Here is a 21,797-nt window from a genome sequence, read left to right as displayed (position 1 = left end):
TGGACGATTCCAGAGATGCCGTCTGTATCTATGATCCCGCCCCCCACATTGTTCTAATTCTAAAACACTTTTTCCTAACACTAACCTTAACCCTAACCTTAATCCTAACTTTAAACATTTGTAAAACAACAATATAAACTTAATAAAGCCAACTGAAAAAGCTGCATTTGGCATGCCATCCAATCAGATTTTGCAGGGGCGTGGCTTATGGCTTAACTCGGTTGGAAATCGGAGTGAGGCTGCCGGACTAGGTGCAGTAGTTTTTTAAACTGACACCCACCAGCCAATAAGAATGGAGTATTCACCCAGACCATGGTATAATAAGCCGAAAGCCCATTTCGACTGCACATGCGTGGGTCAATCGGGCTCCTGATTTCGGCTACCAAACAAACCACACCGCCATTAAAATGTGTGAGCGAATTCAGCTAGCGGAGTGTGAACATTAATGAAGTATATTGAGCCATAACTGTGAACTAAAGGTTTACGGGCATTGGTTTAAAGATTATAAGTCTCAAGTGACATTTCTTGCAAATATTTATGTTGTCAATATCTTGAAAGCGAGGGAACAGTCAGGACGGCGGCTCCGTAGGCAAGAGCGGACCATAGTGGACCATAGCGGACAGGGAAACAACAGGACCTGGGATCAGCAGTTGCAATTGTGGTTTTCTGGCCAGAGACACCAGGGGGAAATGATAGACACTTGTATTACACCCAGAGGACTGGGGAAAGGGTTTATTAAGGTAAACAAGTTACTTAGTTCTTCTTTAAGTTGACAACATTTGACATATGCACCTATAAAAAAAATCATTTTTCAAATCAATTTTTTTTTATCTTCAAAACAACTGGACAACAGCACATGAGGCTCATGACAGACCTGTTCCTCTCCCACGCACGGAATACTTCCTTCACGCATTTTTATGACTGGAAAAGGAGAGGGCCCAGTTTCACAATAAGTGTGACATTAAGAAGCACTTCACATCAAAGGTTTGCAGGCTTGTTTTACCAATCCATCTGTTCGTGGTGGTGCTCAGTGTGTGGCAAACAACCTAAAATAGACAGTCACAGACAAAGCAGGCTATTTCTTGACGCATTTTCACTTCTTTTATAGCGCCACACATTTTGTTTTTCACCACATTGCTGACTGCATAATTGTGACGAGATCAAACGGTCCAGGCCAGGCTGGGACAGGCTGCCCTCAGATTCAACTCTCACACCCATCGATGTCTAAAGGAAATAGTAGAGCCAGTGCAGTACTCCACTTCCTTTAATTATTCGAAATGTGCTTTTATCCGCAGCAGTGAATAATGCATTCACACACCAGTGCAGTACTGTGTCGACAAAACCTTTAGAAGCAGCATACAACTGTGAGAGCTACAACCTTATAGAGCAAGGTTAATTGGAATCAAACTTACTTGAATCAAAAACAACATTTTAATAGTTAACAATTATCAAATCAAATATAACGTCTTCTGTGGTGCACAAATATGTAAGTGGGGCAAAAAACCTGCAAACCCTAAGTTTAGACCTCTGCACTTGGTCTGAAATGCACCACAGATATTTCAAGTTGGATCATTCAAATTAATGAAAAGGACAGATCCAAGATTGTTCAGGACTACCTAGCCGGAGGTTAAGCATGTTTGGGAAGAAACCAACCACTGAGAGACCAACCACTGAACATGGCCCACACTGTCCAAGAATCAAACCTGGAATCTTTTTGCTCTGAAGCAAGAGCGCTGTAACTCTGCCACGCTGCCTGCCGCCATACAGGGGTTTAATGCCTCTGGATTGTGAATGTGCACTCAATCTTATTTAGGAACATAAACTGCCATTCTAATTGCAGCAACATATTTCTCAAAAATGTTCAGCTTTAACTCAGTTGACTAACAGGACAGTGACGGACGTTTAAAAGTGTGAGGTAAACCATTTTTTGTGTAAAAGTGAATAGTTAAATTAAAAAGGGAATTATCAATGGAAATTCACGTGATACACATTCCTAAAATGAAATGATTGAAAATGCCATTTTATTTAAAGGCATAGGCCAGTGTTTTTGGGGATAGGGAAAGAGCTTGGTCACTTCTAACTTCACTTTGGGTCCATGAGGACAGGAGGAGAGGCTAAATGCTAACAACATGTTCGGTGTTTTTGAGTGATTGAACGCACAGGTAAACACCAGACAGGTATGCATCAACTCGTCTAAGCAAAGGTTAGAACATATCTCAGTATGCAAAAAACGGTGGCCTGTTCCTTTAAGCCTTTTCTGTGCACTGTTCTGTGGCGATGTCATTAAAAAACTGCAAACATTTTTATGATTGACCAAATAAACACCTTTTTGTTTTGTTCTTTAAGTAAGGTATGGGCACCATTTAGCCTAAACTGGAAAAACAAAGTGAAAACATTTTAACCAAGATATCTATGTCCTCAAACAGCCAGAAGCAGCGAGCAGATCCTACCACAGAGCACAGGGAACAGAACACACTGCAGGACAGAGCCAAAAACAGCCCGACAACCTACAAGCAAAGTGAACTAGTGCACAAAGCCAGATTAAGTGAAACAAGGGGAAAACAGGGGTACTCAGGTGGAAACAAGCAAGTACAGGGAGGTCTTTACGCTTGAATTATGTAAACAAATAAGGCATCATTCTGCACTTATTGCTTTGAGGATCAGGTAAATTCAGGAGTTTTGAATCCCTTAAAAGTATTTGGCTGCATCTTCCCATTCAAACCGTGCAGTAGTATTTAAATGTATTTCTAAGGCCGATGCCGATATTTTGGGATGTTAATAAGCCAAATCAGCATTGTCAGTACAAATGCGCGGTAATGTTCCGGTCAAAGTTCACACCTACCCACAGTGTCAACAAAGCCCATTAAAACTATGCTATCATAGTAGAACAAGCGGCTATTTAGTGACGATTACGTCGCTTGAAGTGGTTTTACGGCGATATGCCAGGTTCACATTCATTCTCCATTGCAGTGCGACTGTCCACGTGGGTTTTATCAGTCTATGGAAGAGTTTTGCTCTATTCACGAGTGCATAAGGAACCTCACAGCGTTGTATATGGAGCCACCATATTACGTACTCATGACATTTCCTACTGAAAGGAAAGATCCAGATCGTCGCAAATGGATTAAATTAGTAAATTTGACAGATATAGCTAACTAGTAATGCTATTTGTAACCAATACATCTATTTACTCAACTGTAAATAACTGTTTATTCATTTATTGGTTTAGCAAGGGCCACAAGTTCTTTTTCTCTTCCCAATAACACTGTGTTCCCGTTTCTTACAGAATTCTTTTAAAACATCGATTTTCAACGATCAAAATATTCAATATCTGTGTCACACTCGACCATGTTAACAGTTTGGGATACGATCTGGGTAGTCCTGACTTTTAACCTGGACCAGCATGCTTTGCGCTCGGTGAGATGCCGAATTTGCTTATTGGCCGATGCCGATATGCTCGGCCGATATTTTTGACCGATATTTCCAAATGTCTGGTCTATGATCCTGTAAAAACAAATAAATCACAGGCCAATTTTATTTGATTACTTTAGGTGATCCAATCATAGTTTCTGTCCCAGCTTTGATTAGTTGTCGTTAGCACTAGCATATTGCTACTAGTCACGGCATTTAGCGCACACATCAAAAATACGATAGTGGAGGTTAAACTAACTCAGCGATTGAATTCTCCATATTCTGCACTTCAATATGACATGCAGCATGTCCATATTGACAGAGGTTTAGGGAAACTTTTGTTTAACAAATTTGTAGCTAATCAATTTTCATTGCGATGTTTCTCACCTAGGGAGCTGTGGGAGGACTCGTTTTAAAGCACTGACGCAAAAAACAGGAAGTCTCCATCATTTCTGTTTCTGAACCCGAAAATATCTGCTTTTTTCTGCGCTAGATCAGCTGATAGCCGATATTGTAAAATCCTAGTAGTATGTAAAACAATGGGCTACATAGCATTTTATTTGACACAACATGCTATAATCCACGTATTCATGAATCATACCTCACTTTGGCAGCTCTCGCTTCAAAATGACCTTGTTGAGCAGAAACTTTTTTTTTAATAGGCCTGACAAACAGCACAAAAAACTGTATATTAATGCGGCCATGGTTAAGTCCTGAAGAAATATCATCTGAGGTCAACTGTTCTTTTCGTGTTCATGTGTGCTGTACCATGTTGCACTCTTAACCATTCGCTTTTTCAATTCCATGCAGTAGACAGGACATAAAGGCCAACAACATGATCAGACGTACTACAAGAGGATTGCGCTTTGGGGGATTTCCTATACACAACCTATAGGACAAGTCTGACCACTGTAAGAGGAGAGAGTAGGAAGAGGCTATAGTGTGCCAGTGTATGTACATGTGAGCGCAGCGTGTGCGCCCGGGGGTGCTGTGATGCAAGAAGTGCCCTGCTGACAAATACACAGGGACGAGTGCTAAAGTGGCCACTAAATGCACAGCACTTGTACAGTAGCAGTCACGATTCCACTGTTCTCACAATGCACTCGGCACTTACTCTAACCACACGCACGTTACCGGAGGACCAACCCGTGCCAGCACAAACTACGACATGTGGAGTGCCCCGGGCTGGATGTTGATAACAGGCTTCTCTGCAGACACTAACATTTTGTGAACCGAATTTTGATTTTTAAACAAAGCATGAAAAAATTGCAGTGGGGCTTTTTCCAAAATTGTGCATATCATGGCTTATTGTGACGGAGTAGATACTTAACAAAACTAAAATGTCAATGTAAACTGTGCTTAATACGGTAAATACATTTACTTCTTTAAAGCCACACTGTGTTAAGAATTTACCTTGAATAGAATCAAATACAAGCATCTTAATACAGATACATTTACCATTGAAAACACGTAAAAAATGATCTGCTGTAAGCAACTAACCTCTCTAAAGACCTCACGTGTAACTTTACTGGGAGCAGGGATGTTTCCAGCTCATCTCCATGAAGATGTTGACTGAAGGCAGTTAAAGCAGTACTAAGTAACTTGTTTACCATAATAAATCCTTTTCGTAGTCCCTCTGGGGGTAATACAAGTGTTAATGAGATAGTTGGGAGGGTCTTTCATCTCCCCCTGGTGTCTCACACTAATATACACAGTACACACTAATGGAAGCTAGAAGAAGAAGCTAACAGGCTAACGGGCAAAGCTAACTGCGGGCTAGCGCTGCTTAAACAGTATTTAAAGCGAAGTTTGAGTAACAAAAATATCTCTTGTGTAATTGGATGAACAATATACCTCTCTCTCACGGACAATTAATGAGTAAAAAACCACAACATGCTACGACACCTGCAGTTGCACTTATGGCCTCTAGGGCAATGAGTTACTTTGTACTGCTTTAACTACGACATTGAAATAGGTCCTCCAAATAGATTGTTTGATGACTCACCGTAAAAAATAGTGTCGAGCCGGTCATTAGGAGCACATTTTTTACATCGCAAAAAATATTGTCATAGAATATATTATCACAATATTAGGTGATGCAATGTGTGTATTGCATAAAGCCACAATATATCGCACCATCACTAAAGTCATCCGACTGAGATTGACAACATTTTTTGCAAATGTGTAAACGTTCAGTTTTTGTTAAACATTTCCTAGTTTAGTTCAATTTTAGTCTCTCTTAGTCAATTTTAGTCTTGTGTTGGTCCTGAAAAACTAGTTACTTGCAATTTGTGTATATTTATGCAATGGAACACATTGTGTTAAAATGGTTCAGTGAAATATCGCAATAATTTCGTTATCACCATATTGCACGGCCGTATCGCTATCGCAAGTTACTTCAATACCGTGCAGCCCTACTGGCAACAGTATTTCAAAATGTTTCACAATATTCCAGCAGGTGGCAGGAGCTTACAGATTCCTGAAGTATGAGAGCAAAACAGGCAGAAAAGCAACCAGTTTGTCACCAGTTTCATCGGTGTTCAAAGGCTACAGATCCAGGAGACAAGAGGTGGTTATTATACTTCAAAGTATACAGAACAAGTAATTTAAATTACAAAAGGTAGTACTTTTATCAAGGTCTCTTTTGGTTGTGTATTTCTATCATAAATCAAAAGGTGTCATCTTTTTCAGTATGATCCTTTTGAGGCTGTAAAATGAAATAGAAAAAAATGAATAACCTTGCTTTTCAAATTGTGAAATAATGTTTCTGTTTGCCGTTCTTTAGAACTATATCAAGCTCCTTTTAAATCTTTTTTACCAAACACATAAAATATTTTTCTCTAGTTCTAGATATGCTTTGGAGAATAATTAGTAAGATTACCGACAACACAACAGTTTACTTTCTTACATAGGTTTGATGTTATTCTGAGCTGTAATTCTGATTGGAAATCTTCCCTTTCAAGGAGATCTTTAAAGCCCATAAGGACCTGTTATTACAGTGAGTAAGCATTTACAGAGAACAATGGCCCAGTGAAGACGCGCAGTAGGTGTAAGGCCTGGTACACTGATACTGGAGCAGACGAGCCAATGAATGATGGGGCCAAGTTACAGATTAAACTGGCCTATACCTGCCCCGGATATACAGGGGGGACAGAGAGGAGAGAACAGCACTTCCACAGACCTCTGCCCCTTTGAGGGCCAGAGCTGCAAGATTATGTCTCTCCGATGTGGGACACTTCAACAGTTTGGATAGGAGCACTCGGTTTATGATTAAATGACTAGACATAAAAAGACAATCTTCCAAAATGTTCCTCCAAACAGAGTGCAGAGGCCAAGGACCCTTCTCCAGATCTGGAGCAAGAAGCACAAGGAATACCTAGGATCAGTTGTTCTGTTCATGTTGATGCTGAGGAAACATCTCACCCAGTGAAAACCCAAAGTATGAGCGCAACATGTAAACTCTCTATGGAAAAGATGACTTCTGAACCTATTTTAGTCAACCAAGCACCATTACACTATTTCGAATGATGGATGACCACTGACCAGTCATGTTTAGCCGTAATGAACACCACATATAACACTATATCACAATAGATCACGCCATCAATATTATGACCAAGTCTGTTTGTTGTTTTTCCTGAAACAACAATCTCTACATTGGCAATTTTAACATTTGATTCATGAAACCAAGTTTGGTATCTCATAGCATGACCAGGATCAGGGTTCCCATAGTTGTGCAAGAGTGTCCCGGACTGGGATACCGGATTTACGGCCTCCGGGCTTTGTGACCTCAGCTCTCGCTGCCTGGTCAAAGAACTGCCATTTAGAGCCACACACCCGATCAAACTAATGGGCACTGCCATCGAGTGAATTGGCTACAAATCTATAACTTCCTACGGATGTCCTCTCAGCCACATGCAACAGCCCATAGCTAGCTCTGATCCATTAGTGCGTCTGCAAAATCATGCTTTTATGTTTATTAACAAGTACACCATGCCATTTGCTTTCATTTCATGGCATGTAATCTGTTCTGCTCAACTCATGACTTTTTTTTTTTCTCCCATTGGCATGATTGCGCTTTGTCCCTTTTGTCCCACTTTTAACAAATCAACAAATGATTTCTATGGATTGGACGCCGTTATGTCATTAAGCCAAACCAAATCAAATAAAAGGAAAACCACAGAATAAGCAGTGAATACTTTGTGCTTAATCAAATTGCAATAAATGGTCTTTGTGCCCAAACCAGAGTGGCCCAGTAGAGTGAAACAAATCTTTATACCCTTTATAGCCTCTGGTTTAGGAGGAGAACTGCAATGTGGTACGGGCTGATATTTAGTTTAGTTGTTGCCAGATAACACAAACAGAATAGCCACACATCTGCTTAATGATAAAAACCACTATGAGCCATTTCAAAACAAGCATTACCACATGTACCTAACGTTGAGGTCAGTGAGTAATAATGAACGGTTGAAATTTACAAAAGGCCTGTGCTTTTCCTTTGTTTATTAGCGGTGCGGTTCGTGCTAATCGGGAGATGGATGGATGTGTGCGAGTTTTGTGAGAGCCCTTTGGTGAGGCAGCACTTTTTTTGCGCACAATGCTGGCCCTTTGTATCGCTGCCCTGATCAAGTGTAGAGCCAGTGCCACATTCCCCGTCATGCTGCAAAGCCTGTGCAATGTCCATTACAGATATATACACTCTGTAAGAACTGTGCTGGCTAGACGAGTGAATGTGCTGTTCAATCACTCATTAAATGCTTAGCCAAGTGAAAAGGTTTAAAATTTCACACCGCGCTGTAGCCTTGTGAGCACACCCCGGGAAGAATGATTGGCTTCTTCATTCCCTTTGCCCGATACTCAACTCCGTTCCAAGAATGAGCGAGTTAATGAGAAAGCTGAAACTCAATGGGGTATATACGGGCTCTGAGCGGGCAGCTGCAGTGACTGGGCAGGAAATTGGACTTAACTGGACACTGCGATGCGGATACATGTTGGGGTTGCGCGAGAGAGGGAATCTGGCTAAGTTTGCCATGTTGTTATATGGAGAAATGTCAAACTCCAGACCGATTGGATGTAGGGTTGTTACTCAAAATAATCCATGTCCAGATGCTAATTGATACTAAAACTTCTAAAAGAGATCCCAATATGGAAAGGTATTGGTACTTTGCTCTCATGAGGTTAAGCAACAGTAAGAAAACAACATGAGGGAAAGTAAATCATCAAAACTAGTCCCTATAATTAGGTGCAGAATGATGTTATAATCTCAGATTTAACCAGAACCTGCGGCACAGTGGTTCGCCTCGTGCCAGACGGGGCTTTTCTGTGTGGAGTTTGCATGTTTTCCCCATGCCTCTGTCGGTTTCCTCCGAGCACTCCAGTTTCTTCCACTTAAAACATGTACAATAGGCCAGGATGAATGAGAGTGTGTTTGAGGATGCAGGGACGACTAATGGAAATTATCCCAAGGCTACAATCTGGTGTGGCGTGTTCAACAACATCAACACTGTCCCGACAAAATAAACCAATAAATAAATAAATCACAGCTTGTTAGTCCCAGAGTCCTTTCAGCTGGCCATCATCAACAGGCATGTTTTGGAATCTTTGTATAGTTTTTACTGATTTTAGGCCCATTTCTAGCAATGCTAATGCTGTAGATTGAGTTCAATAAAGTCAATTGAGCAGTGAGCTCCATGATCAATAAGGTTCACATGGGCTATAGTGATGGTATAGCATTCCGGTTCGTGTAATAGGATGGTCATTTTACACTGGTTATCTTGTTTGAGAACCTTCTATAATCAAATATCGAATTCTCATCCACAGCACTGCCTCACCCATTTGTGGCGCCTTGCTCTGAAGTGATGATCACCCTCTCCAGTGAATCCTCTGACCTGAGCGGTGACCTGCAATGTGGTCAGTCTTCCTGGCTTTCCTCCTCGATGATTCAGTAACTAGCAAAAGCCGACATCAGCAGCAGCCCAGTTGAACATAAGACAAACTCCTTCAAGCATGGTCTCAAGGTCAAACTCACAAAATGAACAAGTGTTTTAGTTGAGTTCATTTACTTGAACAGGCACAGTGTCGACTGCACAAAAGCGTAAGATTCAGACGCTAGCCATGACAAGGAGCGTGCAAAAGTGCCAGTGCAAGTAGGAGGTAGTTAGGGAAGGAGCTGTATGTCTCCTATAATACCTACTACGGCAGAGGAACCTCAGGATGTTCCTCATCAGCCCAAAAGGAGCTAAGAAGTTGAATTCCACAAGCCACTGCGATGCCACCCGAAGGTTTCCAAACTCGGCCGATCTTCACACGAGTGTGAAGTGACAGGTTTGCTGTGTGACGTTTCATTCAATTCAATTCATATGAGCAACATCCTAAATATATTAAAGTATAAAGCAGTCATGCAGTATCTAAAAGTTTTACATGAGGAAATCTGAACTTATGGCAACATTACGCACTTTTGTTTATATTTTACAAGAACAAAAATTAAGCCACATGGCTCATTTGCATGTAGTCCGCTGTGAAAGAACAGATCGCAGCCGTCTGTGGTGAACAACAGGACAGGATTTGGTGCAATATTTGGCCAGAGCAGGTTATTTCTATGACAGAGCTGTAGCAGCGGTTGAGGAGGAAACAGTTTATTCATCATCACTCAGTTTGTGTAGTTTCATATCGCAGTGGTTCATGTTTGAAACTTTCAGAGATAATGATAGTTGAACAGTGCAGTTGATAAAGAGTTGTTTATTTAACACATAATTCTGACATTTGTGCAACTGCTCAGATTATATGTGTCCGGTTGGTAATTATCGTTATATGTGTTGCAGTGCAGAAGGATATGGAGCGTATATTCTATGACTTTCAGGTTGTTCCCTCTGTTGGGTTAGGAAGGTTCTGATTGTCCTGAGCTGAAGCCCCTGTTTCTAAAAGCTAAAGCTTTCTCAAGGTCGACCGCATGACGTCGCCTGAAAGGTTAAGGAAAAGGAGGAAGAAGGAGAAAGGAGCTATCTAGCCACTTTTTAGATGCAGCCATTAGCCTCAGAAAGGAGAGATGCACTGTACCAGGTTTGTATCAGGTTGTAACGTCCACCTGTAGTCCTGGCCGGCTGATGACGCTCAGGCCTAATAATAATAAAATTGCTGTTTTCAATTATCCTTAAAATAAACAACGCAATAAATAAGCTACAGAGAACAGTTAATTTACATATCCTAATGTTGCCTGGGTGCTACTTTTGAATTGAACAGTACATTCAGCACAGTCTGTTTTATGCCCAAAGAATCACACACACAAATTGAAGGTTATTTCAAGGAACTATTAAAAGGACTTCCTGATGGGTGATGATTTTTAATCTACTTTCTAAATGCCACAAAAATTACTAGAATAATAATTGCAGGGCTCAGACGTCTAATGGCAGACAAAGGGCATTATGGCGTTATGTTGGCAGAGCAGTATACGGAGCTAAACCAAGCACAACCACAACAGGACACGCTAACGGAGCAGTGAGACATCAGGAAGACCAGATTATCGCATGATGTAACATTACATGTAAGAGACGGGGCCCAACGCATTTAAATCTCACATTTGGCAGCCTATAGTCTACATTACAAAGATGTTGGATTTTTTTTTCGGTATTTTAAAACAATAAAAGAAATGCTTGTATTCTACTCTGTTTATTCGGTGAAATTTTCATGCCGTTGCTTTAAACTTACAGTGATCAACCTTTACAGTAACATTTTAATACACTTAACAAGACCGACATCCAAACTCTGGCAAAGATAAACTTCCTTTTAATGCCATCTGTTCCAAATTATCTTAAGATACACTGGTCACAATCAAATTCATCATCAACCACCTACAACACAAAGCAAGCCTTTTAATCCGCTCGAGCGGCGGCATGATAAAGACATGGATTAAAGAGCCCGTACATCACTGCTGCGTCCACCACAGCTGCATCATTTGCTGAAGTGGTTCAGTCCAGCAGATGTGCAAGCACAAGCCGAGTCTGTTGTGTGCTGTCCCTGTGGATAAAAGTGGCCGATTGGGCAAATGCAGAGTTTAATATTAATCAAAAATGGTCGAACATAAACAATGAGCTTGTAAAAGGTTGTAGAAATCAGAGAAACGTCCCAAGCAAAGGTGCACTTTAGGCTCGTCCGTTAATGGTGAAACCAGTCCCTATGTAAAAGTATATAATATTAAGCATTTAGCTCAGAGACCACGTTTACACACCCATTTTTAGGGCCTGCCCGACCCATATGGATATTTGTGGTCCAATACCGAATTTACAGGCTTATTTTGAATAGTGTGCAACTATTCTGTGTAGGGGTCGACCAATTTATGGACCAGCCGATATATCGGGCCAACAGTATTGGCTATTGTATGATATGAGTCACCCCGCAACTTTCAAGGCCTCAGGGGAACTGAGAAACATCGCAAGGAAAACCACATGTTTCAGACGCTCTGTATTTTAACACAATTGTGTTTGGGGGTTTTTCCAACAAAACCAAACAAAAAAACCTACCCCTTAATTACAGTAAAAGGAGAAAAAAATATGATAACTTGGCATGACTTTAGATCCTAGACTGAGCTTTAAAAGGGACTAGTCATTTCGGTCATTTTTATACTCACTACTGCCACCTCAGGTCTTACACGTAACTGCAGCTTCTATATTAAGCTTGTGCATGACGGCGCTTTGGACCTGAATTAACACCTTTTTGAGTGCAGGATTTTAGCGGCATTTGTGGTGAACAGGTCTGGGCTCATTCTACACATTAGGACATGGCTGGAACATGTAGGGGGAAAATACTTAGTTTAACATTTTTAAACTCTTTATAGTCCCTTTAAAAACATCAAAAAGGTATGTCATACAATAAAATGTAATCTGTTTACATTTAAAATCGATAAGAAATTGACAATACAAGGAGCCAAAACCTACATCAACGCAATGACATAACCTCACTTACTCTTTGGTGTATCATGTTGGTCACAAGCCACAAATCCACAATTAAACCTTTAGAATCCCTTTATTAGCAGCACTTATGCCACGTTCAGACCGGATGCTTCTCGGGCTTCAAAAATCACGCCCAAAGCCCCTAGTTGGACGCTTGTGCTTAGCATTCTAGACTGGAAATCATGACGGTATCATCTGTGAAATATTAACCAAATATAAAATGCTCAGTTTTGAATACATAATTAAGTCAGCCAATATAAAGTTACTATTCAAGAATAATAATAATGTGGCACCTCGACCACTGAAAAGGTTTGTCCAGTTAACCTCTGATCAGATGGTCAGAACAACAAGGTCAACAGTCAATGGCCAATGTGCCATAACAAAACGAAAAACAGCACTAGGACAGTCGGCATTTTCCTTTAAAACTATCTCGGAATGGAAAAAACTTCCAACTGCACTAAAACTATGCAAAGACTTTAAAAAGATTTTGTCTGAATGTGAAACATTTTCTGGGAACTTCGACATGTCAGCATAAAAGAAATCAAACAACAACTAAACTTCATATCTGAGAAGAAGGGTAGGGGGCGGGTATAGAGGAGAGCTAAAGCCTGGTACAAAGCATGTTTTCATATTAATGCTCCTGTACATGGTCCCTGTCAAATAAAGTCAATAAACTAAACTAAATGTTTTAGTCTGTTGCAGAATCAGACGTTGGCTTGTAATTTCAGAACCATAAGAGATTGACTTAAAGTTTTTAGTCTTGATATCTGCTGATTTTTCTGAAGTACTTACTAAACATCAAAGTCCTGAATAAATCAGCCCTGTGCGCCCTGCTGTCACAGTTCAACACTGACACAATTTACAGTTTAGAAGCATCACATCGGCCCAAAACAGAGCGGAGAGATCAGCAAACAGTCAACTCAGAAAGATGGAAAAAAAAAAAAAAACAGCAAACAAATCTAGCTGACTTGAAGGAGAGCTTCATCCAACTGGCCGACAGGAAGCAGTGATCACCCCGTTCCTACCTCTTTGCAATCCACTTTATTGTTCTCTGGGTTAACAGTAGTTTTTTGCATCAGGGGTTTTATTAGAGAAACAAACTAATATATCGGGTATAAGATGTGGGGTTTTCACCATTAAATGAGGCAAAGTAAAAGAAGCAAATGATGGTCCCAGAGAGAATAACGAACCACACTATAAACATCATTTTGTGCATTGTCAGTAGCACAACTTTCAATAAAATTAAATAAATACAACTATGATGTGGGAAAATCTAACTCATTTCTTCACTTGATCACACAGTCTTGTATTCCGACTCCAGATGTTATGCTCTCCTACGTTGTTTTTGATCGAAGCAGGTCTAGACATCTGCTCTGTGCAATAAACGTCTGGAGTCTAAACTTGCTTGCACAATGTAAAACAACTTATATTATTTCAACGTTAACCCATGAAACAAAAGGAAATCAGTTTCTTGATCTGCCCATTGTTAACACACTGAAGATAAAGTGCTCTATTGCCTATTAATCAATCAATCATTGTCATCTATTAACACAATATCTCTGGCTCAGGAATAGAGCAACACAATTCCTCAAAGCACCTCTTATCCATCCGTGAACATTGGCCTTCATAGCCATTTCCGTCGCAATCAAAACTCAAATAGATAAGCCACATCAAGAGCGGGTCAGGCCAGCCCCGAGCAGTTTACATCATGCCATATGAATTTGGACAAAGTCATAGGATCATAAAGTCTCATGTACTGTCATTGTGCTCTCAGGCTAATGATAACTTTAAAAATGGTCCAGAGTTATTAACGATTACTAGGGCTGGGCGATATATCGATATTTAAGACGTATCGATATATTTTTTAATGATATGGAATTAGAGCATATCGCGTATATCAGGATATTTTAAATTCAGATAGGCTATTAACAAAAAGAAACGGGTCATCTCAAGCTGATTTTTAAAAAAGTTTATCTTAAACTGAGCACTTTATTTTGTAATCTCTTCATATATAAATGCTGAACTATTTATTTTATAGGCTATTCTTATTTAAGACATTTTTTTTGGTTAAATGTAAAAAAACTATAAATAAACTATTGGAGATTTGAAAAGTTAAAATACTGGAGTTATTGTTCACATTTAAACACTTGGACATCACAGTGTATAGATGCATTCAACAGTGGTAACTCAGCAGCTAACGGCGTTGTTCCACGGCTATTTTCTCCACTTTTTATACTGTTTTTAGCTAATATTTGTCAATGTAAATGCATGCTAACAGCTGCAAAGATGGCGGATCTCCATGGTAACTGGAATTTCCTGAACTCTATGTGTTTATGCTTACATTTTATAGTGAGTTTTCAATAAATCTACTCGTATTTGGCTTTAACTTTGACTTAACATTTCATTTCACAGCTCTCACTTTGTGGAAAAGATATCGGGACGTATATCGTATATTGATATTCAACCTAAATATATCGGGATCGCCCTAACGACTACTAAATATTTAACTTCAACAATGATCAGGCAAGGTATTGCTGGATTGCAGGTTCCAGAATGTGATGATGTCACAGGACCAGGTGGGGGGCAGGAGCCAGTTTTTCCTATTAAAACTGGGGTACCTGACTTTTGAAGTAAATTTGTTTTTACCACCTCAGGGTGAGTTGTAAACAGCAAAAAACAGATATTGTTAAATTGTCCTAATTATTTATAGAGCGATAGAAGATAGAAATACCACTCTAAATGAGTGATTTTTTAGGGGTGGTCACTGGTCACCCCTTTACCACTGCTGAAACTGCGTGAAACGAGCATGTAAACAATTTGCTAGAACAATTTGGACATGCAGGAGGGATTGTGAGTGCGAGAAACAAGTTTGGGCCAAATAAAAAAAGTCAAAGTTTGTGTGGGAAAAATCAGGCACCCCAGCTTTAACAGCTTTAGACTTTCACAAGTCGTAGCAAAAAAGAAAATTGATGAATTACAAAAATGATCATTAATATCAGTCACTGGGTCCATGATCTCTCTGTACAAGACCAAAAATCTCCTTAAAAACAAAAATCATTTTTCCTCTATATATTAAAATATAGGCCTATAGAATGTTGTGATGTCACCTGCAACCTAGCAATTTCATGAACCAAGTAACTATAATCTGTTTAACAAAGTATCTGAAAACATTGTATCATAATGATGAAAAAACCCAAAACAAAACACACACACAACTCGCTGGTAGAGTTATTTTGTGACCAAACCGGTCAGAAACAACGCTTTAAGGTTCTATATTTAGGAAACACAATTGTGACCTCAATGATTGTGACCAAAATAAAACTAAGTAGCAACTCCGTCAGTTTGCGGCCAACACGCGAATCAGTGCGTGTAGACTTTTCCACGTGTCCTTAGGCTGCTCATTACAGACACTGTTGCTTCTAGCAGATGACAAAAAAAAAAAAAAAATCACGATTGGAGACTTGAAGGTCAAAGCCTCGACATAAGTCTGGCAATCATTAGGTGTGAATGAAAAATACATTTATAGATTATAGATATCAAGTCAATTCTCAAACATGCGGTCGTAACTAGGTGACCATATCTGGATCATCTAACCGTGTCAGTTGAGAGTGTCAGTTGAGATTTTAATAAAAATACCAACCGACCTGAGGAAAGCCATCATCCGCGAAGGTTTAAACTGTGATCGGTGTCTTTATCTTGAGTTTCTGAGCCGTTTAAGTGGTTTAAAGACCAGCTAGCTTTTAGCATTGATATACAGCTTTTGGGAGCTTCCAATGCGGGGAGGTGGTAGCCGATCGTGGCCCTTTACAAGCACAAAAAAGACATGTTCGCTCACCTTTTTCATCCGCGGAGCTTCGGCCACGGTCCCGTCCCGGTTGACAAAAGCCTCTCCGCCGTTCTGCTGCGGGTCCGTGCGCTTCAGAGCCGAGGCTTGTGGCATCTTCCCGGGGTTCGGGGTGAGTAGTCCTTCCCCGGCTTTCGCAGAGGACTCCGCTGAGGGGGACATTGCGGCGGAGGAGCTAGCCTCGTTTTTGCCAATGTTTTTACCCTCTGTGGCGGGAGACACCGGGGAATCCGCCGGCAGAGCTTTGCCGCTGGGAATGTCTTTGAGATCGACCTCTGCCATTTTTGCTGCCACAACCTGAACTGACATCGCCGCAGTTTCACAAAGTCCTTTTTCCAACACAGATAGAGCGAGCGGACGTGCGCGCAGGAGCGAACGCGCCGAGGTGCATTGTGGTCTTTGTAGTGCGTTATGGTCGCTCAAACGCGATTGACAAGATCGGGTTCGATAATTTACCAAGTATGCAAGAAGTATTTTAAATGAATTATAAGATATTTTTTGTTTTGTAAATTATTCAAGTGACTAATTGTAACGCAATCTAAACTACATTTTCCAGCAGTTTCCCCGCAGTCAGCAAAATGCATTATGGGAAATGCAGTTCAGCTAAGAAAAGGACGATTTAAAACTACAAAACAAACACGAAAAATGAAGCCAGCTCATGTCCCGTAGTGTCGCAGAGGATGTACTTTATAATTCCTGAACCAGTTTTGAAGTTTAAACGATTGGAAATTTCCAGCGCGTTCAAACAGTGCAGTCGCAGCTGACCGTGGAAGCACTAAATCACACCTGAATGCAATCTGTCGTCTACTGTTTAAAACAGTTTCGCACCAGAATATGACAAGCAGCAACAGGTAGTTCAAATTGTTGAATTATAGCTCTCCATGGAGCTTTTAACAAAAGACTGGTGTAGAGTAAGGTCAAACGCGATATCTAAACCAGACTGCTCTCTAGTGGTTGCCGTTTTTGAGCAATTCAACACACAATGTAATATGAAATGATTGTAATAAAAAACATGGGACTGTGAGTGGTAATTCTATACAATTATACATACCAAACCATCCTGATTTTGAACATGGAAACATGGCCAAACAGTGTATAGCCTATTATTCTCACAAACCTTTACAAAATTGATGAGGTAAAAAAAAAAAAACTTTTATGAAGAAAACATTCAACAATCATATTTACATTCAGACTTGCCTCAAGCAATCCACAAAATCGGAGGCATTTTATGTACAAGGCTGCCATGCTGATGCATTCAGAAAACAGGGTAAACTATTTTGTGCTTAGAGAAGTAAACACAAATCATATTCAAACAGCAGTGCACCAGAATGGATGACGCACTGAAGCAATATAAAAACAGACTCCAGGTGCGGAGCTGAGTTTTCACTCCCAAAGCACCAAGAACAGGTCCATTCAAGTGTTCTTCCTTAGCTTTCATAAATCCACAATATGTTCACACCAGAGAGGCCAAGATTTACTCTCCTAAGGGAAGTCAAACAGTAGATTAGTTCTTTCATTCCAAGCTACATATATACAGTATTCCGGGTGGACTCTTACACACTTACCCAAGCATCCCTGATTCCTTGGTTTTTATCACATAAAGAAACATGAGGATTGTGTGAAACAAGTTGTTCCTACCCTGTAATGAAAATCAAATGGACTTAAGAGTCAGCCTGTGTATTCCAAGATAATAGACAAGAATATCGTAGTCCTGAATTATTATTTGCATATAATTATTTATTTTAAAAAAAATCTTTATAGTTCAATTTTCACCTTGGGGAGGCTGTAGATGTGTCCTTGATAGATGAGCTGGTAATGAGGGGGTGTAGTGCTACTTTGGTGTATGCAAAAGAGGTTCTCCTTAGTCACATCTGTGAAAAGTTGTGAAAACAGGAAGTTAATTACACTTTAAGTGTGGTAAAAAAGAAAAAAAAGAAAATGAGAAATACCTGGTTTATCTGGTGTGTGGCTAAAATGCTGAGATGTAAAGGTCTTTCCATCTGGATATTTGGGGTGTGGAGGTAGTCTGGAGTCCAAGTATGTACAGAAAACATACATGAGGATCTGATAACACAAAGTGCATGGTATTTCAATACGACGCATTAACATAACAGGCTAAATGAGCCTGTAGTCCCACTGGATCTTAAGTCTTTACACTCACAGCACAGTCTGTGGGGAGGTCAGTGTCCCACTTTCTATTCTTCACATCACCTCCTCCATTCCACCTGAAGGAGCTCATACAGCCACTGTGTGCAAGCTCTAAGAAAAAAAATAAGATCAAACAAAGATTATTTATCCGTTACTATTTTAACATATCATTTCTCAGTGCAGTTCATTTAAGTTTTATGCTCATGTTTTATCCAACCTTTTATCCGCTCCACAAGGTACTCCTGGTTAGGTGTGACGTCCAAGTACTGGACAATAGAGTTCATGGTAGGAATGGATGATGCCTTCATTACTGCTGCTTGTTTTAGGCTACTTATACTGGCCTCTAATGTCAAAAATAAAGCATAAGTATAGTAGTAAAATAATAATTTTACAAGGTACAATTAAATACACATTTTAGTCCCTGCCTTACCTCCAATTTGGAGTTCAGGACAGCCCATCCTTCTCAACTGGCCGTTTACAGAGTCTATTTCTTTGACCAGTGGGACCAAGATGGTGTCACTTATCCACTGCAATAAATAAATTATTATTTTTATTATTTTACATTTATTTATCAAAAAAAGGAATAGCCCTTTTGAGATGAACCCTTTTGTTCTTAAAGGTCCCCTCTAGATAAAATGCTGCAGTTCATACAACAAAACAAAAATCATACATATGCATTTATGTATGATATATACAGTGGGGAAAAAAAGTATTTGGTCAGTTTCACATAGACATTGTATTGGATTTTGGCCAAATACTTTTTTCCCCACTGTATATATATATAAACACAGACACGTATATAAACAAAAACAGTATACTTGCATTTCTTAGTTTGGCAGTCCAGCTGTCAATGCGGTCCACAACAGGGCGACTCGTTGTGATCCTGGCCCACACCTGAATAGAATGGCATGAGCACCCATTATAAACACAACCCTTGAAAAAAATAATGGAACACATTGGTGGCTTTCACACCTCCTCTGCAGCCTGTTTGGAGCCAAGGTCTGTCTCATCCTTGTGTGCAGATGGGGCCTGAGAGCGACAGGCTGGCTGATAGAGGAATTTCCTCAGACTCTGAGCATAATCGCCCACAGAGCGGTTGTAGTTCCAAAATGTTGGACTGTGATTTGGAGTGACAGATTCTGGACTCCCTAAAGACAATATCAAGATTATGATGATAATGACAGTATTTACAATATGATTAAGAGGTATGACACAAGTTAATGTATTCCCCCATTTCAAAGGAACCACAGAAAATTATCCAAATTCCTCTCAAACTACTTAATATGTCAACAGACAACAAAACGTTTTAAATTCAGCAATAGCCCAGTCATACTGCTTTCATGTTTGTGATATATATTTAAAACATTGTCAACAATTTCTTAAGCTGTGAGTCTTTTCAATATATTTAATTTTCCTAGAATAAGATATAACATACCCAGCTGTGTTCTGTGACTCTTTTCTTCCTCTGTACGTAGAAATCTCTCCAAGCTTTTCAGATCCTCCATGTAGTCCTCCTTGCTTCCAGGGGAGTTAAACACGGATGGTGATGTGCGATATCGAGCCCTTAAGCTTGAACCTTCAGCCGGACCAATGCTGCTTGGAAAAGGAGAGGAGCCAGGGGATGGACTATAGTTCAGCACCTACAGGGAGAAGCACATTCAATTTGTGACTATGGCAATACATTTTATTATTCTTCAAAGATAAGCACAGAATATTACACAAACCTTTCCAAAGTTGACAGAGGGTGAAAAGGGTCCTCCTACACTGCTTGGGGAAGATGGGTTACTGAGACTAGGGCTGTAGCCAGGCACACAGCTGGGAGAAAATTTAGGACTAGTGGTTGGTGGTCGAGCGGGACTGAAGCTCAACACACTCTGACCCTGCAGAGGAGAGGACTGGGCAGGGGCTGGGGTCTCCTTTTTCTCTAGTTTTGGCACAGGAGAGGCTTGAATACCTGCAGAGAAATAAACATATCACAGATAAATATGGAAAGCACATTTAACTGTAGAGTATAGAGTGGTATTGTTTCTACTCACTTACCTGACCCACTAAGTCCAAGAAGGCGGTGCTGTTCTGGAGACACTGCAATAGTGGCTGGAGCCATGGTGTACTTGAAATACTTCCAGAAGTCAAATAGTGCATTGAGGCTAAACAATGACGCTAACGCCAATTCTGTGGCAAAAAAAAGTAGATGTTGGACAGATGTTTATTATAGGAAGACAATATGACAATGTTATTATCATACTTCACAACCCACCTATGTACCAGATCGGCCAGTAAGTGATGTTGTAGTATGTGCTCAGCAACTTCCCAGACCTAAATTTAAGAGGCAGGTGAATCATTAAGATGGTTATACATTACAAGCTAATGTATCAGACTCACATTTCAGTGTAAATCATGCCAGCCAGAGACATATTGAGGACAGCCCACGCCAGAACCACCTGGCGAGCCTGTTCCTCTCGTCTCATCCTTAGCGCCTTGTCAATCATACTTGGTGTCCCTTTCGTCGGCGGGGTCAACATGATTTTCTTAACTGGACAGAAAGCAAAGCATCAAATGAAGCACCAAACTAGCACACACTGGCATCTATAGTATACAAGAACAAAAGCTATGTGTATTTTATATATAACAATTGAATACCAACAAAGACCACATAACTTAAGCTTTATTATTACTGCCACAAACTGCTCGCTAACCCTCAGATATTAGCTTAGCATAAGTTAGCTTGCAGAAAACTACTGAAAACAAAGTGATTAGATCTTAACCTATGCACCTTTGCCCTACATTCTGCACAACTACAATAGAAAGCATTAACAACGCGAAAAGCTTAACATTAGTAAATGCATTGTATATCGATCATACCAATATATTATGTCTATGATCATACCACGCTGTAGACAGCGGCTGCATAATTTGTATTTCAACCGGATGTTCCAACGGTGTACTTCCGCTATGGAACAACGCAGAATAAAACTAAACTCCTATTTACTAAGGCAAATGTTTAAAAAATAAATTTTAAAAATTGACAAACGAGATTCATAATTCGTTTTATATAAAGCATTAATGACCAACGTGACATGGTAAAAAAGAAAAGCATAGTTGGCTTAGGCTTCCTCCTACTGGCAAGGTTATGTCATCAGAGCGGAGTAAGATTATGCAAATACAAAGTCATATTTTGGCGCAGACACTCCATACGTCTTACTTTATTAAAAAGGTTTATTATTACAAAAATATATATAAAATCATTTTTCAGTTCATAAGCTCACAACTGCTGCTTTGAAGATAGACATGTAGAGTATTAGCCTGTAAAATACAGTAGGCGAGTGGTTCCCAACCTTTTTTGTCTTGCGTACCCCTTGAGTCCATAATTTCAACTCAAAGTACCCCCTAAACTCTGAGGTGCAACCAATTATTTAGAACATTATCCTCTAAACTCTGATTTATTGAAA

The 21,797-nt window shown here is 40.0% G+C and overlaps 2 protein-coding genes across 4 annotated transcripts in view; both read right to left on the bottom strand.

The window, feature by feature from the left end:
- Nucleotides 1–16,566, bottom strand: part of ahcyl2b (adenosylhomocysteinase like 2b) — a gene marked incomplete at its 3' end in the record, with an annotated part of 44,894 nt that extends 28,328 nt beyond the window's left edge. The window contains exon 1 of one of the 2 annotated variants that reach the window (XM_079551305.1): nt 16,192–16,566. In XM_079551305.1, the coding sequence (XP_079407431.1) occupies nt 16,192–16,509 (318 nt within the window). In that variant the 5' untranslated portion in view covers nt 16,510–16,566. The remainder of the gene's footprint in view (nt 1–16,191) is intronic. The other variant, XM_079551304.1, reaches the window with a different exon arrangement.
- Nucleotides 16,567–17,343: 777 nt separating this feature from the next.
- On the bottom strand, nt 17,344–21,277 carry tmem209 (transmembrane protein 209). 2 transcript variants are annotated; one of them, XM_079551708.1, is made up of 15 exons: nt 21,211–21,277; nt 20,731–20,881; nt 20,606–20,664; nt 20,389–20,520; nt 20,073–20,302; nt 19,784–19,988; nt 19,321–19,496; nt 19,171–19,242; nt 18,779–18,875; nt 18,566–18,691; nt 18,362–18,459; nt 18,150–18,264; nt 17,974–18,071; nt 17,766–17,839; nt 17,344–17,682 (listed from the first exon to the last, which is right to left on the bottom strand). In XM_079551708.1, exons 2-15 carry the CDS (start codon nt 20,868–20,870, stop codon nt 17,628–17,630), a joined length of 1,677 nt encoding a protein of 558 aa, XP_079407834.1. In that variant the 5' UTR covers nt 20,871–20,881; nt 21,211–21,277; the 3' UTR covers nt 17,344–17,627. The 2 variants fall into 2 exon arrangements, 1 of the variants encoding a protein (XP_079407834.1); XR_013792626.1 differs by lacking the exon at nt 17,344–17,682 and having other exon boundaries at nt 17,800–17,839; nt 18,150–18,226.
- Nucleotides 21,278–21,797: the final 520 nt, after the last annotated feature.

Source organism: Gobius niger (assembly GCF_951799975.1).
Source record: "Gobius niger genome assembly, chromosome: 2".
In the NCBI taxonomy this organism is placed as follows: Eukaryota; Metazoa; Chordata; class Actinopteri; order Gobiiformes; family Gobiidae; genus Gobius; species Gobius niger.
The sequence above is the reverse complement of the archived record's forward strand: the minus strand, read 5'-3'. Positions and strand labels throughout refer to the sequence as shown.